This window comes from Apus apus, chromosome 12 (genome assembly GCF_020740795.1).
Source record: "Apus apus isolate bApuApu2 chromosome 12, bApuApu2.pri.cur, whole genome shotgun sequence".
Classification (NCBI taxonomy): domain Eukaryota; kingdom Metazoa; phylum Chordata; class Aves; order Apodiformes; family Apodidae; genus Apus; species Apus apus.
In genome coordinates, this window is record NC_067293.1 from 2,390,103 (window position 1) to 2,404,419 (window position 14,317).

Below are 14,317 nucleotides of genomic sequence, written 5' to 3' on the forward strand. Positions count from 1 at the left end.
CAGCATAGTGCCAAGTTGCAAGATCCTAATTTGAAAGAATTTAATGCCAGCTTACCTCCTCTTGAACTCCAGCTGTATTTGTCAGTTTGTTTCCATCTGTGATGGTAATCAAAATAGATGGCTCCAAAAAGAATGGATTCCTTCCCTACAGACAAAAGCACAGGAATAAGAATAAGCTTAACACTCAGCTAGAGGCTTATTTTTTAGTCCTTATAAAATAAACAGTAAGATGAGCAATCTTTCAAAACAATCCTGTCATTTTCTTTCAGTAGGTGTAGAGCCACACAGGACCACACAAGACGTGCTACCCTGGGCACTCACACACGCCCTAAAGACTTTCAGAATTACTACTCTTTTTCCTCCAGTAATATTATAAAACCCCTCTGCCCCTCAAAAGCAGCAGATAAACTGGTAATAGAACTCAGAACGTTGTGGCAGTGGGACTAAACCAGGGTACTTTAACTGGACTCTTTAAGTGTAAGTCAGGACATTAACTACAGCTCAAACTGCAGATTCGCTGCCATCCAGTGTACACACTCCCACACAGCAATTGTGTATCTACAGCTGAGGTTGTTTATAGTACTGCTTTCTTTGTAGCTCAATGAAGGAAAAAGTGCTAGTATATTCAGTAGATGTAGTAAGAAAAAAAAAGTTCACAGTTTAAACACATAGCTATCCAACACTTCAAGAAAAGTTTAATGCAAACCCAACTCCAACTACCAAAATCTCATAATTTCAAAAAAATTACAGAAAAATAGACAGAAGACAATAAAGAGATTTGTTACCTGTCCATAGTTGTCTATTCCAGACACTAATCTATTGAGATTTAACAAGTCAAACGATGACCTGAGTGCCTGACCAAGGGTTGTTAGTCCTGAAGCCTGAAGGTTTTTCAGCTCATTCATAAATGTTGCATGGTTTTCCTTCCATCCAGCCTATTAGAGAAAACATAAAAGCTTGTTAGTTGTTGCAGCAAACTGCAAACTTCCCACCAAAAATTACATAATATTCCTTATCAAAACACTGCATCATTCACATGCTACACAGACCTAATCCATGTATGCACAACTGGATGCGAAACATACAGTTAAGCCTACAATGAGAGACGCACAAAACACACTGTCAAAAACCCAGGTCTTACCATGAAACCTGCTGTAGAGGTGATACAATTAGAAGTATTTGGATTAAGAATGTGAACATTTTATTAGAAGAAACCGTCAAATCTGGAAATCAGAAATGCAGCCACCAAAGTAACAGCAATGATAAAACAAAGATACGAGCAGCATAATATTGCTGCTTTTTCTGACACATCCCCATCCCCCTTTCAGTCTTCACTGCATACATGGAGGCTGGAAGGAAACAAAGGATGCATTTGCAACATGTGCTAATGCAGGAGTTAAAAATCTAACTGTGACAGTTAAGAAAGATAAGGAAGTGACAGTAACAGTGACTGCCATCTTCACTCCTTAGCTGCATCCTTCCCACCATTTCCCCAAGCAGGAACCAAGCAAGCACATCATTTTAGTAGAATATTACATAATTCTTGCTCAACTTTTCCATTTTCCCTCTACTTCCTCCCACCACCATCCACCAGGCACAGTTCAAGCCTTTTAATATCTTATCAAGCACTCCCCTGTCACTTCCACATGACAAAACCTTTGCCCTTCTCCTACCCTGCAATTTCCACTGCCAGCCCTAACCACACTCTGCTGCCCGTGCTTCCCAACATAGAACTTCCTATGAAGTAGCTGCAAACACTCATGTAACACAGAATTAAAACACTGTTTAGAGAGTCTCAGTGTTTGAGATCATTAACATTCAAAGGAACAGCAGAAGGTGGTGAGGGTGGATCAGTCCTACCAAGCACTCAGGATCCTGTGGTAAGCAGGACTAACACACATCAGCACCAGTTGTGATTCACATGTCCTTCTCCAAAAGTGCTATATGCTGCAGAGTTTAGAAGCTACTTTAGAAAACAAGCTCACAGGGAATCGGTGCAGGACTTAAGCTGCCTCAACTAAAACAACCAAAGGTTGAGAACCCCAGATATTCACATCGTTATCAGCATTGCTATCACTACTTACTCTCCAAATCATTCTTGCTGTTAGCAACCAAGTTATTCATCACTATCACATGGCACTAGAGATGGCCTGATGCTCCACATGGAATCCTGGTTACACAGACATGGAGAAGATCATGCCAGACAGTCTGGCTTGTGCCAGGACAATCTCTCAGTAGGTTTTCTCCTCCCCAGTGCACTGGGCTCAGCAGCAATCACCTGCTGACTATTGCCATGCTGTCCATGAACCTGAAAAGACAGGATTTTCCTGTACTTTTTAGACAGCTCTATGCCTCTGCCAATCTCTAGCACACACTGTGGACTGCACAGATGGCCACAGGATCAACAAGTCTGGAGCCATAAATGAATACAAGACTGGAGTAGAAAGGAAGGACATGAGATGGTCAGTGTCTCTGCTGAGTTCTCAGGCCTAGGCTAGGAAGGCTTCATTTCAGAATAGGAATTATTATAAGGATGTTAAAAAACTTGACCGTTTCCAGTCAAGTTTAGTTCCCTGAACCAGCTCTTCAAGCTTTAAATTAGTACAAGGGAGACAGAGAGAAAACGTTGCAACGGGACAAAGAAAGAAGAGACTTTCAGCAGGACCACCCCAGCTACTATCGCCAAACTGCACTTGAAGCTGTAAGGAAGAGTGTAGTTTGATCAACCAGGTAATTCCCAATCAACACCATCTACATCCCCTCACAACCACAACTTAGAAAAATACTGCATCTTAACACCTGAGCCTCAGCAACTGCTCTCAGCCCAAGGCAAGAATGAAGTACAAAGATGGGATCATTGCTCTGGAGTTAAAATTACTCCGTTAATGATCTTTTTTCCAGAGTTAACACCAAATCCCAGTAAAAGAACTTGTATTATCCTGAAAAAGTTTGCCTTAAACCAATGTCAAATGAACAATTACAAAAATTCTGAATTCTATGAGCCCTTAGGTGTAGGTGAAGCTGCTTCATTTTGTCTGTAAAACAGCTATCCAATTACTTCAGCTTCTTGGGAAGAGCCCGGCTGCCATCCAAGAAGTGTTTTCCAGTAAATCTGCTGGTTTGAGTTACTTCGTTGCAAAACCACATGGGAGGGAAGAAAACATTCACAACTGAAACACTATTTCTAGCCTACAACTCTTGATTTGAACTCTAATGAATTTAAGAGTAGCTCTTTGTGAAATAACAGTATCAATCTTCAGTGATATTTGGACACAGGGCGATTCTGCTTTTCTGAAAGCATTTCCTTGGCTTCCAGCTCCTGCTGTGTTTGCTCTCGCTGTGCTGTGCTCAACTGCCCACAAAATATGCTGCTGTTTTTCCTGGGTATAACTGAGAAAGGTAAAGGCAGAAGGAGCAGCCCCTGTTGTGCCTTCAGAGAAAATTATTTTTCATCTTGCAGCCTCTCACAGGATCTGTGAAGATGAAGCTGAGGAGAGCTGCAGCTTTATTCTCGTTAAGTGAGCACGGGCAGCAAGTGCAAGATTTTCTAATTCCATAACCAGCTTTAAATAAAGATCTGATTAGCTAGTGTACTACATTTTCTAGCTTATCTTCAAACAAGCTTTTTGAAACAAAACTACCAAAATTCATGACAAGAAGGTCTATTTCTATGATTTTTTTATTTTTTTTTTCCCAGAAAGTCTCTAGCCAACGTATGTAATTAGACCTGTATTTCAAGGGGCAGAAAATAAAGCTCCCCCAAAACTCTACATATTCTCCTCTCCATATATACAGCAGGATCAGTCTTAGGACAAAATAAAAAGTCAAGTATGTAATACAGAGCATATGCATAATGAGTTCAACAAAGCACTTTAAAGTGATTAAATAATAATCCTTCCTAGATTCAAAATACAACTGCTAATGCTGCTTCGAAAAAAAGCTTTTATGCTTTTATGCAGCACTACCTCCATTTGCCAGCAAAAATACTAATGACCAAAAAACAGACATCAAACCAAAAAACAACCAAACCCCCACAACCTTGGAAGACCAAACACAAACATATTTTACAATATATGCATCCTCTCAAGGTTAGTAACTATGGAAGTCAGAACTGAACATTAAGTATTTTAGTTGTTAATGAACCAATTCTATCATGGCGAGCAATTTCTCATCATTTTCAATATTACATTACTACTTAATTCACTTTAGGCCCAGAATTTATTAACAGCAAGCTAAGCAGTCTTTATCTTGCTACTATGTTACCAGCTTCTCCTTCCTTAATTTAGATGAAAAAATTATTTTAGCCTGTATACACATACCAAAAAATTTTCAAAGATAGTTGGGAAAAAAACCAACAACCCACAAACCTAGGTACTATAGGCCAAAATCTCATCCTGTTTGCTTATGCCAAGAACTGGCAAAAATGCAGTGTCATTTAGCCTTATGTGTTGACAACTGCAAGTTTTGGACACCATCCTATGAAACCTTGAGATCTGGAAGCAGCAATACCACCTTCCAGTTCCTGGCTTCAGCCTCTGCAAGCAAATCACACTGAAAAAATAATACACTTTTAAAAATATCTTTTTTTTTTTTTTTTTTTTCCTGGTGACTCAGTTTTCAAACAAATCCATGTCCTGCCCTATTTCACCATACAGCTATAGAAGCATTTCAGCTGCTTCAAGAAGCAGGTAAGGTCAAAACTGCGTATTTATTTTTTCATCAGTAGACAGACCCAGATTACCTAGAACGCAGACAAATGTCAAGGTGAAAAATTTAGTGAAGTTTTATTTATCCCAACTAGAACAAGGACTAAGTGAAGATCAGGAGGAACAGAGTTGAGCAGCACAAGTCTCATCCAGAATCAGAAGCTTAAAAGGACCTTCAAGACATCAGGAGAAACAACAGAAGTAGATTTCAGTTACAAGAGACAGGAAAGAACATCTCATAAAATGCTTTATGGGGGGGGGGAGGGAAAAAGCCACTATCTTTATCACAGAGAAGAGAGCAAGATCAAAGTACAAATAAAATACTACCAAGTTTTGAATATGTGTAACGTGTTGTAATCTCTGCTCCACTACCTTAACTGTCACATTGACTGTATCTGTGTTTTCTTTGGGTGGTTGTTTCAGAAGGGTTAGTGTTTTGGGGGTTGTGTTTTTTTGTCTTTTGGGTTTTTTTTTTTAAACAATACAGCATTTTGGGGCAGCATGGGGCAGTCCCAGAAGCTGGGCATTAGAGCACAAGAATTCCACATCCAAACCAGTCTCTCCCTCCCCATTTCACCAGCTCCATGAAATCCAGGGAGCTGGTGCTTCCGAGGCTGCAAGTCTTCATCTTCAGTGTTTCTACAGGCAATGACAAAAGACAGAGCTGCAGAGTTTATTGCTCACTGGACTGCTTTCAGATCTGATTCAAAAACTGCAACACTACTAAAAATAATCTTCCAAGTAAGACAACAATTTGTAACCTAGCATGCCAATCACAACAGTCTGTGTTACAGTAAGGAGTCAATATTTATTTAAACATACAGATTTTTAGAGTTCTGCTAATGTTTCCCTAAAAAGAACAGGATTTTAGATACTATGGCTTCTTTAAAGTATTTAAGTGTCTCAATAATTCAAGCCATTATTAAGTGCACCCATCTTAGGAAAACAAAGACTATTTCAGAACAACATACTTGTGGCATGCTAGGTTGTCAGTGACATCCATTTGGCAAAAATAAAGTAAGAAAAGAAATCCAGCTGTTGAAATCTGAAACCACTCCTGCTATGGAGTTTCCAGGCACTGTGTGAAGACAGTGAAGCCAGCAAAGCATTTTGCCTTCCCAGTCATCAGAATGGTTAATTTTTAAATTATCTTTCTGTTCAGTGGTAACTACGCAAACCTCTCCACGTCTGTGTGAAAATCAAGCAAGCATTTATTTCTAGGGAATCGAACTATTCTTTCTTACCCCCTATAATGCAAGGGGCTGCTTCTTCACATCTGTTATCTCCAGAGAGCAGCCCCAGCACTGCTCGGTGGGTTCTGCAAGAAGGAATCTCCTCCTATGTAATCTAGAGCTTCCCTGCTGAGCTTCAGCAACTCTGGAATAGGAATTCTAGCAACCACAAAGGCTATCTTGGTCATCCCAGTTTTGTCACAATAGAACTTAGAGGAGACAAGGAGGAAAGGTCCCACACCATGGGGCTCCACTCTCCATGAAGGACAGGGCTCTGCCACTTGTTGGTACAAAGCAGGCAATGCCCACACCACCCTGAGGGCTTTTGTTTTATATTCAGAGATTTACTAGTTAGAAATAATGCACAGTAGAAGAAAGGTTCAATAATCAATAATGATTATGCTATAAACACTGTGTACAGTTTTATTTAACATTTAAAAGTCCTAAAATAAGTCAGCATCACATAACCTACATCACCTACTTGTTTCATCCTCACAACTGTTTGTCTGCCCTGTGCAAACGGGGCAGAAGAAATAGCTGAGACCCAGACATTGACTTTCCTCCAAATCCTTATGAATGCCATTTTTGAGGCAACAGAGCTCTCAGGTTCTATCTATATCTTGGTTGCAGAACAACTCTCATTTCAGTACCTGTGCTCTGTAGTTACTTTTATGCAACGTATCAGTGCTGTCACTGCACAGTATCAAACAGTCCTCAGTACAGAAACTCGCAAGATCAGTTCTTTTTTCTTCTTGGCACAGGACAGCATCACAACACCCACCTCTCAGATATGAGATTAGCATACCTCCAGCACAGAGTGATACTGGCGCACAGGCCTGAAATCAGCTTATCATCAGAGTAGAGCTGAACACCATGAATCAGCTTGGATGCAAGCTGTACTGTCCTGGATTTGGAGGACTAGTAAGTGCTGGTGGAGGTACATCAGCAGAACTTGCTGCTCTGATGCAAAGCTTGTGGGAAGAGGTAGAAGGTTTGATGGGACCAAGCCAGCTGTGTGCAACTGCTATCACTGTTAGGCTCTCCAGCACACAGTAATCTTTTATATTGTTAGTTTTATTCCCCACTCTTCCAATCTCTCCTTTCCTTAGATAGGGTTTGAAACATAGACAGCTGCTACCCCAGTCTTTCGCTCTAACAAAGTAGAATTCTAGGGCAAGGGTGGATGAAAAGACAAAGAGGTGGTGGTTAGCCAGCCTGGGGAGACTATCTTTAGCTTTTCACATGGAAAACTGGTTTCACAAAGCAGAACAGGGAACAGTTTCAGGCTAAAATTTAGATATGACCCCAGTGCAGGCACAAAAGTCCCAGCAGCTCAAGCAGGTATGTGCTGCTGTGTACTATGAGACCAGCCTAAGAACAAAACAAAACACCTTTTCAGGTCTAATTTGAGTTTTTAAAGGGTAAGCAATTCACGGGTCTAAACTACTTCCTCAATAACCCCACAGAGCATTCAAGTACAATGAAGAGTCTACAAGAACATTTGTCACTTGGTCCTCCTTGCATGAGAGGCAGTGAGCAACAGGTTAGATTTTAAGGCTGAAGCTTTTTCAACAGTAAGGAAATGGTTTCTTCCTGTCTAGTTATTTCTGCTGGTTTTGTAGGACACTCAAACTGAAACATAATGGTCAAGTGCTTCTTTAAATCCAGAGTGGACTTTACACCTCAACTCCCAGACAAATGAAAGTAGTCACGTAAGTTTAATATCTGTAGAATGTCTCTGAAGAGCCAGAGAAGCACAAACTGCTTTAATACATCGTTAGAAAAAGACACTGCAGGAGATGGTTCCTTTAATCCCACACAGCCAAGACATAACAACACCAGATTCTTACCAGAGAGCTGTCACTTTGCTTGTTTCTAACTCCATCCACTTCCAGGCACCACAATTCTTTCCTTTTCTCCATCTCTAGGACAGACTGTACTTTGATAATGAACACAGAGTCCCTCCTCCACTCAAACAATTTTTGCTACACAACTGGAGACAGCTTTAGTGCAAGGAAGGACGTGTCACCAGTGGCTTAGGCCAGCAAGCAGAGCAGCACCAACAAGGCAGTTGGTTCGAAGGAGGTGACAGCCACACTAGTGCATTTGAGGGGGTTTATTATACCAGCTGTTCTTTAGCACAGTTCTGCAGACTCCTCACTCAGTGGCTGGGCTGCATCTTCCAGCTGTATTTCATCCAAAAGCAATCCAGCTCTTAACATTCCAAGGCAGGTCTGCAATGTGAACTGAGGTACACAGGAAGTCCCCTTGATTGCACATTTCTAAGCTGAGCTATTCTGTAGGTGCACCAATCAAAGACCATTTATAAACCAGACTGGACCAGCTTGTTTTCCAAAGTATTAATGAATGTGAACAAAATCAGAACTGCATTCTAGTGCAATATTATGTTATTGACAGGCAGCCCATTACATAGAAAAAAATATTTCTCCACAATATCTCAAGAGTTTAAAAAAATCACACATCTTAGGAAACAAGCTCAAACCATACCATGTCCTTTTAAGAGGACTTCTACATTAAATGAGATATAGAAATGTTTTTCCATTGAGAAGAATTCAAGATGCTTATGTAAGAACAACTCTTATTAACCTTTAAGCATTGTATCCATAGAAAACACTAGTAGAGAGGCTCTTAAACTCCAGCTACAAAATATTTAGCTTTTTGGTCAACAATATTTCATGCTTACCACACTATTTGCTGCATAAGAATGAAAGTCCTACACTTGAAGAAAGAAAAGTATATACATCAAAGAGATCATGGTATCACCCTGTTCAAAAAAAACATTATTTAAATAAAATCTTATCCAGGTAGGAAAAAAAAAAAAAAAAAGCAGTATTTAAGAAACACTCAACAAGTTAGGATATTTCAGTAGAGTTGAAGCACAAGAAGCTACACTTCACCCTGTAACTTAACAGAGATGGAACACAGATGTAATCATACAATTTTCAGCTCTAGTACAGCAAGCAAAACAAGAGGCTCTGTGCTTCTGTTCAGCAGCATAGTACTCATTTTAGAAATACCATTATAGGTGCCTCTAAAACAAACACTGTAGAGAAGGCAGCAGCTGAAACATGGAGGTTTCAGTCAAAAATCTGCATTTATCCGTAATGCCTGTTGCTGTTCTAGACTGTTAAAGATGCTTTCATTGCCAGTCAGGCCCCTTCCTACTCCCAGCAAGGTCTGAAAAGTCAAGGAATAAAGGCAACAGCTAAGAGGTTACAGAGTGTCTGCTCTCAGCACTAGGGATTCTTCATGGCACATTTTTGAGAATCAAGTGGAAGAGAATTACTGATGATCCTCTCTAGCTTTACAGCCCAGAGCTGAGATGACACAGCATGATCCATCCACACTCATTTTGAGAACTGTCACATTCCTCCTCCCTCACCACAGAACTAGTGCAGCACACCAAAGTGCTACATGTACTGCAAGTTTAATTCAAATCTCAAGAAGGTAAGAGATCTAGAGGGGGTCATCTAATCTAGCTGAATTGCTACCCAAGGCACTGCTGGGGGGGGGGGGGAAAGACTTTAAACAAACTCATATCCTCACTGTAGGAACACAAATTGAGATACCTCTAATTAGTCTAGCAAATAAGATCAACCTCACTTTGAAGCAAAAGATAAGTAGGTGCAGTTGGTAGTTTTATGGTCAGGTTAGTGATTGTTTGTTTTTTTTGGAGAGTTAAGTCACAGCTTTCCTCTAGAATCATAGACTCAATAAGGTTGGAAGGGACCTTAACGATCATCAAGTTCCAACCCCCCGGCCACGAGCAGGGAACGACTAGACCAGGCTGCACAAAACCTTGTCCAACCTGGCCTTAAAAACATCCAGGGATGGGGCATCAACAACCTCCCTGGGCAAACCAGCTTTACTTATCAGGAAATAAATAGTCCAAGTTTCAGAGATACTTGAAAATGCCAGATCCTACAACAAAAGGAAATTTGCCTTTCTAACACTCTGCAAAGTGAATACACAGATCAACGCAAGTCTATGGGCAACCACAGATTCTGATCTGCAAAACAAACAAGTCTCACTGCAAGACTGTACTTTTCTCCTTGGCACCTTACTAAAACCAAACTCCAGAACATGCTGCTTACAGCCAAAAATGGTTACTATACAACTGCTTTCTGACTATTCTAAAATCAGGAAAAAAATGCAAAGCAAAAGATTCCTTTAAATTACCACCTGCTATCCTTTTTGGCAGGGTAGAAGGACAAGAATTACATATTAAGTGGCACAATGCAAGTGTGAAGTTTAATAAGAAAGAAAAAACTACAAGAGTGAATTAAATAACAATCTGCATTTAAAATTCAGAACAGCAGCAACTGCTCTTTCCATTTACTTGTTGTAGCCTACATTATTAAATAAAATCAGGGACACAGGCATTCAAAAATAGAGAAGAAAAGGATCACTAAAGACTGAGACATCCAGAATCTGCTCACACGGCCCTTGGACTCACACTGCTCTCCCCTTCAAAGGCACAGAACTCCAGAAGACAAGTCTCATGGTATAGAAACTACTTTTTCCCATTTCATTCCAACTGTCTGAAGTGTAAAAATACTGCAGGAGAGAGCACTAAGGTTTGTCTTTTCTTGTTCACAATAAGCACAGAACACCATTCCTGCAACATCACCGCAAATCACTGTTCTTTCTGGCAAGCTTTTTCAAAAACTATGCCAGGATGATCATTACAGAAGTGTCTGAAACATTAATTACCTTTTTTCCATTGATACAGAGTGGGAAAATCAGCATTTAACACCTCATTAGTCTTGCACGAAGTTTAAAAATAATAAATGCCCATTTCCAAAATGTCAGAGAAGTATTTTGCACATATTTTCAGCTACCCCAAAGGTGTACACCAAAGGTACAAGGCCTAGGCCTTCTCCCACAAACACCAACAAAAAAGTATTTTTCAAAGGTTTAATGTGTGAAACTCCAACAGCACGAAAGGGGAGGAGGCAGGCAATAAAGATTACATGTGGCAGGAACCACCAACTTCACCAAGCACCTTCCTTCTTCCAGAAGATCTCACTACAAAAAAACAACTGGGCAGATCCAACTCAGCTGTTTGATTCCACATTTTAAGCTTCTATTTTTAAAATAAAAGCGACCTTTGCTCTGAGGATGAGTTAAGCCTCTTAGTGCAAACATATCTACTTTTGTCTAGTTCATCCTGTAGTCTTAACGGCTTACATCTTTGAATGTGTCCAAGATCAAATAAAGAACCAAATAAAAAGATGAAAAAATAAATTGCTGCAGGGGCTATGATCAACATACGTTGGTTTCCATTCAAGGCCTCTGCCATCTCATCAATACTGTGAAGCAGCAACACACTTCAGATGAAATAAAAAGCTTTTAGTTTGCAGATTCCTGTAGAAACACAATCAGTTAAAATATTTCATTAGGACTTTACCCAGCAACACAGACTCTCCCATTAAAACAGGTAGTAGGTGAAAGCTCAAGTTCAAGTATTTAGCCAACTTCAAAAACTAATAATAAAAACTAACAGCCAAGCAGAGTTTGTACCATCATATCTATCTAAAGTAAGTTAACTTCTGAATTGCTATTCCATATAAAATATTCTCCTTTCAAAAACTTTAGCACCTTCTTTGTCCCCAAAATTTGAATTCTTACTCGTCTCAAGTTCAGAATGCACCATACTATCTCCTTCAGAAGAATTAATTACTCTGATTATTACTGGGTTTTTTGTTGGTTTTTTTTTTTTAAAGGCAAAGGTACATTTCTATGCACAAAATCTCTCAGTATAGTGCTTTCTCCTGGTCACACCAGTTCCTGCAAGAGGGTGCTCACTACAACTCACAAAGGCAGACAGGAAAGAGTCACTCAGGAAAGGCAGCAGGAAGACCAGCATCCTTATGCAATTTAAGAGCATTTGAACATGCTTTACACTACCCAATATACTGCCTCTCGAGAACGGGACGTGCTTTTTAAAGGGTGCTCTCTACTGGAACCTATTTAGTACCTTTATCAGCTAAAATGAGCTACAATACTTTATGTTTGCTGATGCCAACTGACAGTTCCTAAGTTTCTAGTAAACTAGATTTTTATTTTTTTTACATTTTGAGAGACATGACCCACAGTACATAAAATACAAACCTACCACTTGCATCAACAAAAACCTTTTAATTGTCTTTGGCCTTACTTGTCCAATTATAAAATATATGCCTAAAAAAAAAATCTATCTAAAAGAAAATAAGATTATGACCTTTATAGACTTTAAAGACTTTTAAAGTCTTTTAATAGTCTTTAAAGACTATTATTTTTCTGACTATTATCGACAAAATAGATGTTTGATTTAAAAGAAGGATCTTTCTGCATGCATAAACTCAGAGCATACACCCTGCATTCAGAGACTGGTAAGGCAATTGAGCAGAAAGGAATAGGTAAAAACTACAGGGTGGGGGATTCTTCAACAATATTAAGGGGATTTTGTTCTATCCTCAAAAAGAACTGAACAATCAGGATTTGCATGAGTGCTCCTTAAACCATTAACTGACTCCTGTTTCTCTCCTTAAATTCATTGTTTAACAGAGGAAGAGCAATGTTGATTGTAACTTGCCAGTCATTTATGCTGAAACCCAGCCTGCTGAAAAGACACAAATTCCATGACAAATCCCAATCCAAGCACAGTGGAAGATGTACTGCAAGACTGGAGAAAAGGTGTGCTCAATCCTTCACAGGCAACAGAAGATGGTAGCGTTCAATGTTCAGAAATGAAAATACTGCTGTGACTGACTCAAAACGTGTGGTGGTAAATAGGAATAGCTCTCTCTGCTAAACAAACACAGACCATAAAACCCCTGAATTAGTTATCAAGAACAGACACCACGTATCCTACCTACATTTCACCCAGTTCTTCAGAACTCTATTCTGCATTGGAGTTTTCTATCCTTCCAACCACATAATAATGTTTGGCTAGTGGGTTCACTAAGTTTGTACATTATTTACAGCCTATCTGGAGAGGAGGGTAGGCCTCTGCCATTCGCCTCTGTGTTCTCTCTCATTATCAGCTTCCCTCCTGCTCCTGCAGCTGCTATCTGCCTTGCACCAAACAATTCTGCCTGCAGACCTCACTACCAGCTTGGAAACCTTCAACTGTATTTCCAGCTGTTCATACATCCTTTTCCACAGCACAGGTCAGACCACCAAGTACCAGCATTTGCCAGAAGCCAGACCCTTTATATGTAAAACTGATGGGTTTTGGAATTTCAAGGACTCCTGTAAAAGCCTAATCAACAATATTTTGTGGATTTTCTACAGGTTAGCTTACTAGGTATTCCTCTGGATTTCCTCCTTGACAAATGTTAAAACACATTATCTCCTAGCACCTCAGGCAGCTTTCCTGAAGATCTCTGCCTCAAACCCAACAGGTTTCACAGCTGGGTTTCTCCTTCTTCCTGCAGCTCAGGGTCAGGAGCTCTGATTTCATTTCTTCCAGAAACAGAGAAATAGATCTGACATCTCTGTTTTGCAGCACAGCCTGTTCACTTGCCACCTCCCTTTGCAGAGTCAGTGGTAATTGGTTACATTCTACACCGGCACAGCTTCTATGTGAAAGCAGAATTTAAAAACGCAGGCAAAATTTGTGCCACTAAAAAAATGAGATAGCAAAGTTAGTCTCCCTGAGTCTGACTTCATGAATTCCCAGGTTTCATGCACTATTACAGTACCATAAACTAACAAGTTAATTACATACAGTAAGTAGACCTTGATAGCCACTTTGAAAGAGCCTTCTACAAACTCCTATTCCATCTCTAAGGTATCCCAATCCAAGACCAAAATCAAAGGTCACCAAGCTCAACTCCTGATGAGATTTCAGGGAAGAGGCTGCTCAGAGTCCAGGACAAAGGGCCCTTTAGCACAGGCACATGTCCAGACTAACAGAGAATGGCAACGGAGCTGGAAGGCATCCTACCCAGCAGTTGCAGTTTGCATTTCTCAACAGCTAAGTGCTTCACATACATTGTATGAAGGATTCTCAGACAGCTACGTACATACTTCTCCACTCAAATCCAGGGAACCTATTTTTATAATGCAGTGACAACTGATGCCTGAATTCAGTGTAACACATAACAGAAAAATGCATCTCATTTCATTTTCAGCAGAGTAAACACAACCAAAGTCCTCTCAAGTCTTCTGACTTGTGGCCAGATCATTTCTGAAAGTCATACTACAGAAACTCACAAGAACATAAAAGCCATACTTCTGTGACCCTATCATAAGTAATACTCCTCAAGCACTGAAGGCTGGCAGCCAGATATTAGTCATAAGGGAACAGGGCAGCCCAGTTAATCAATAACTTCACTTATGACCACCATAGTTTGCTTTTTTTGTGTGTGT

General features: G+C 40.0%; 1 protein-coding gene across 10 annotated transcripts in view; it reads right to left on the minus strand.

Annotated features, from left to right (window-relative positions):
- The window catches only part of LOC127389472 (integrator complex subunit 6-like), a 61,935-nt gene that overhangs the window by 21,076 nt on the left and 26,542 nt on the right, over positions 1–14,317 (minus strand). For all 10 annotated transcript variants that reach the window (XR_007890646.1, XR_007890645.1, XM_051629952.1 and 7 more), the window contains 2 exons: positions 786–935; positions 56–145 (listed from right to left, as the gene is read on the minus strand). Coding sequence is in view for 8 of the 10 variants with exons in the window: in XM_051629952.1 (XP_051485912.1) it covers positions 56–145; positions 786–935 (240 nt within the window). In the remaining 2 variants the exon portion in view is untranslated. The remainder of the gene's footprint in view (positions 1–55; positions 146–785; positions 936–14,317) is intronic.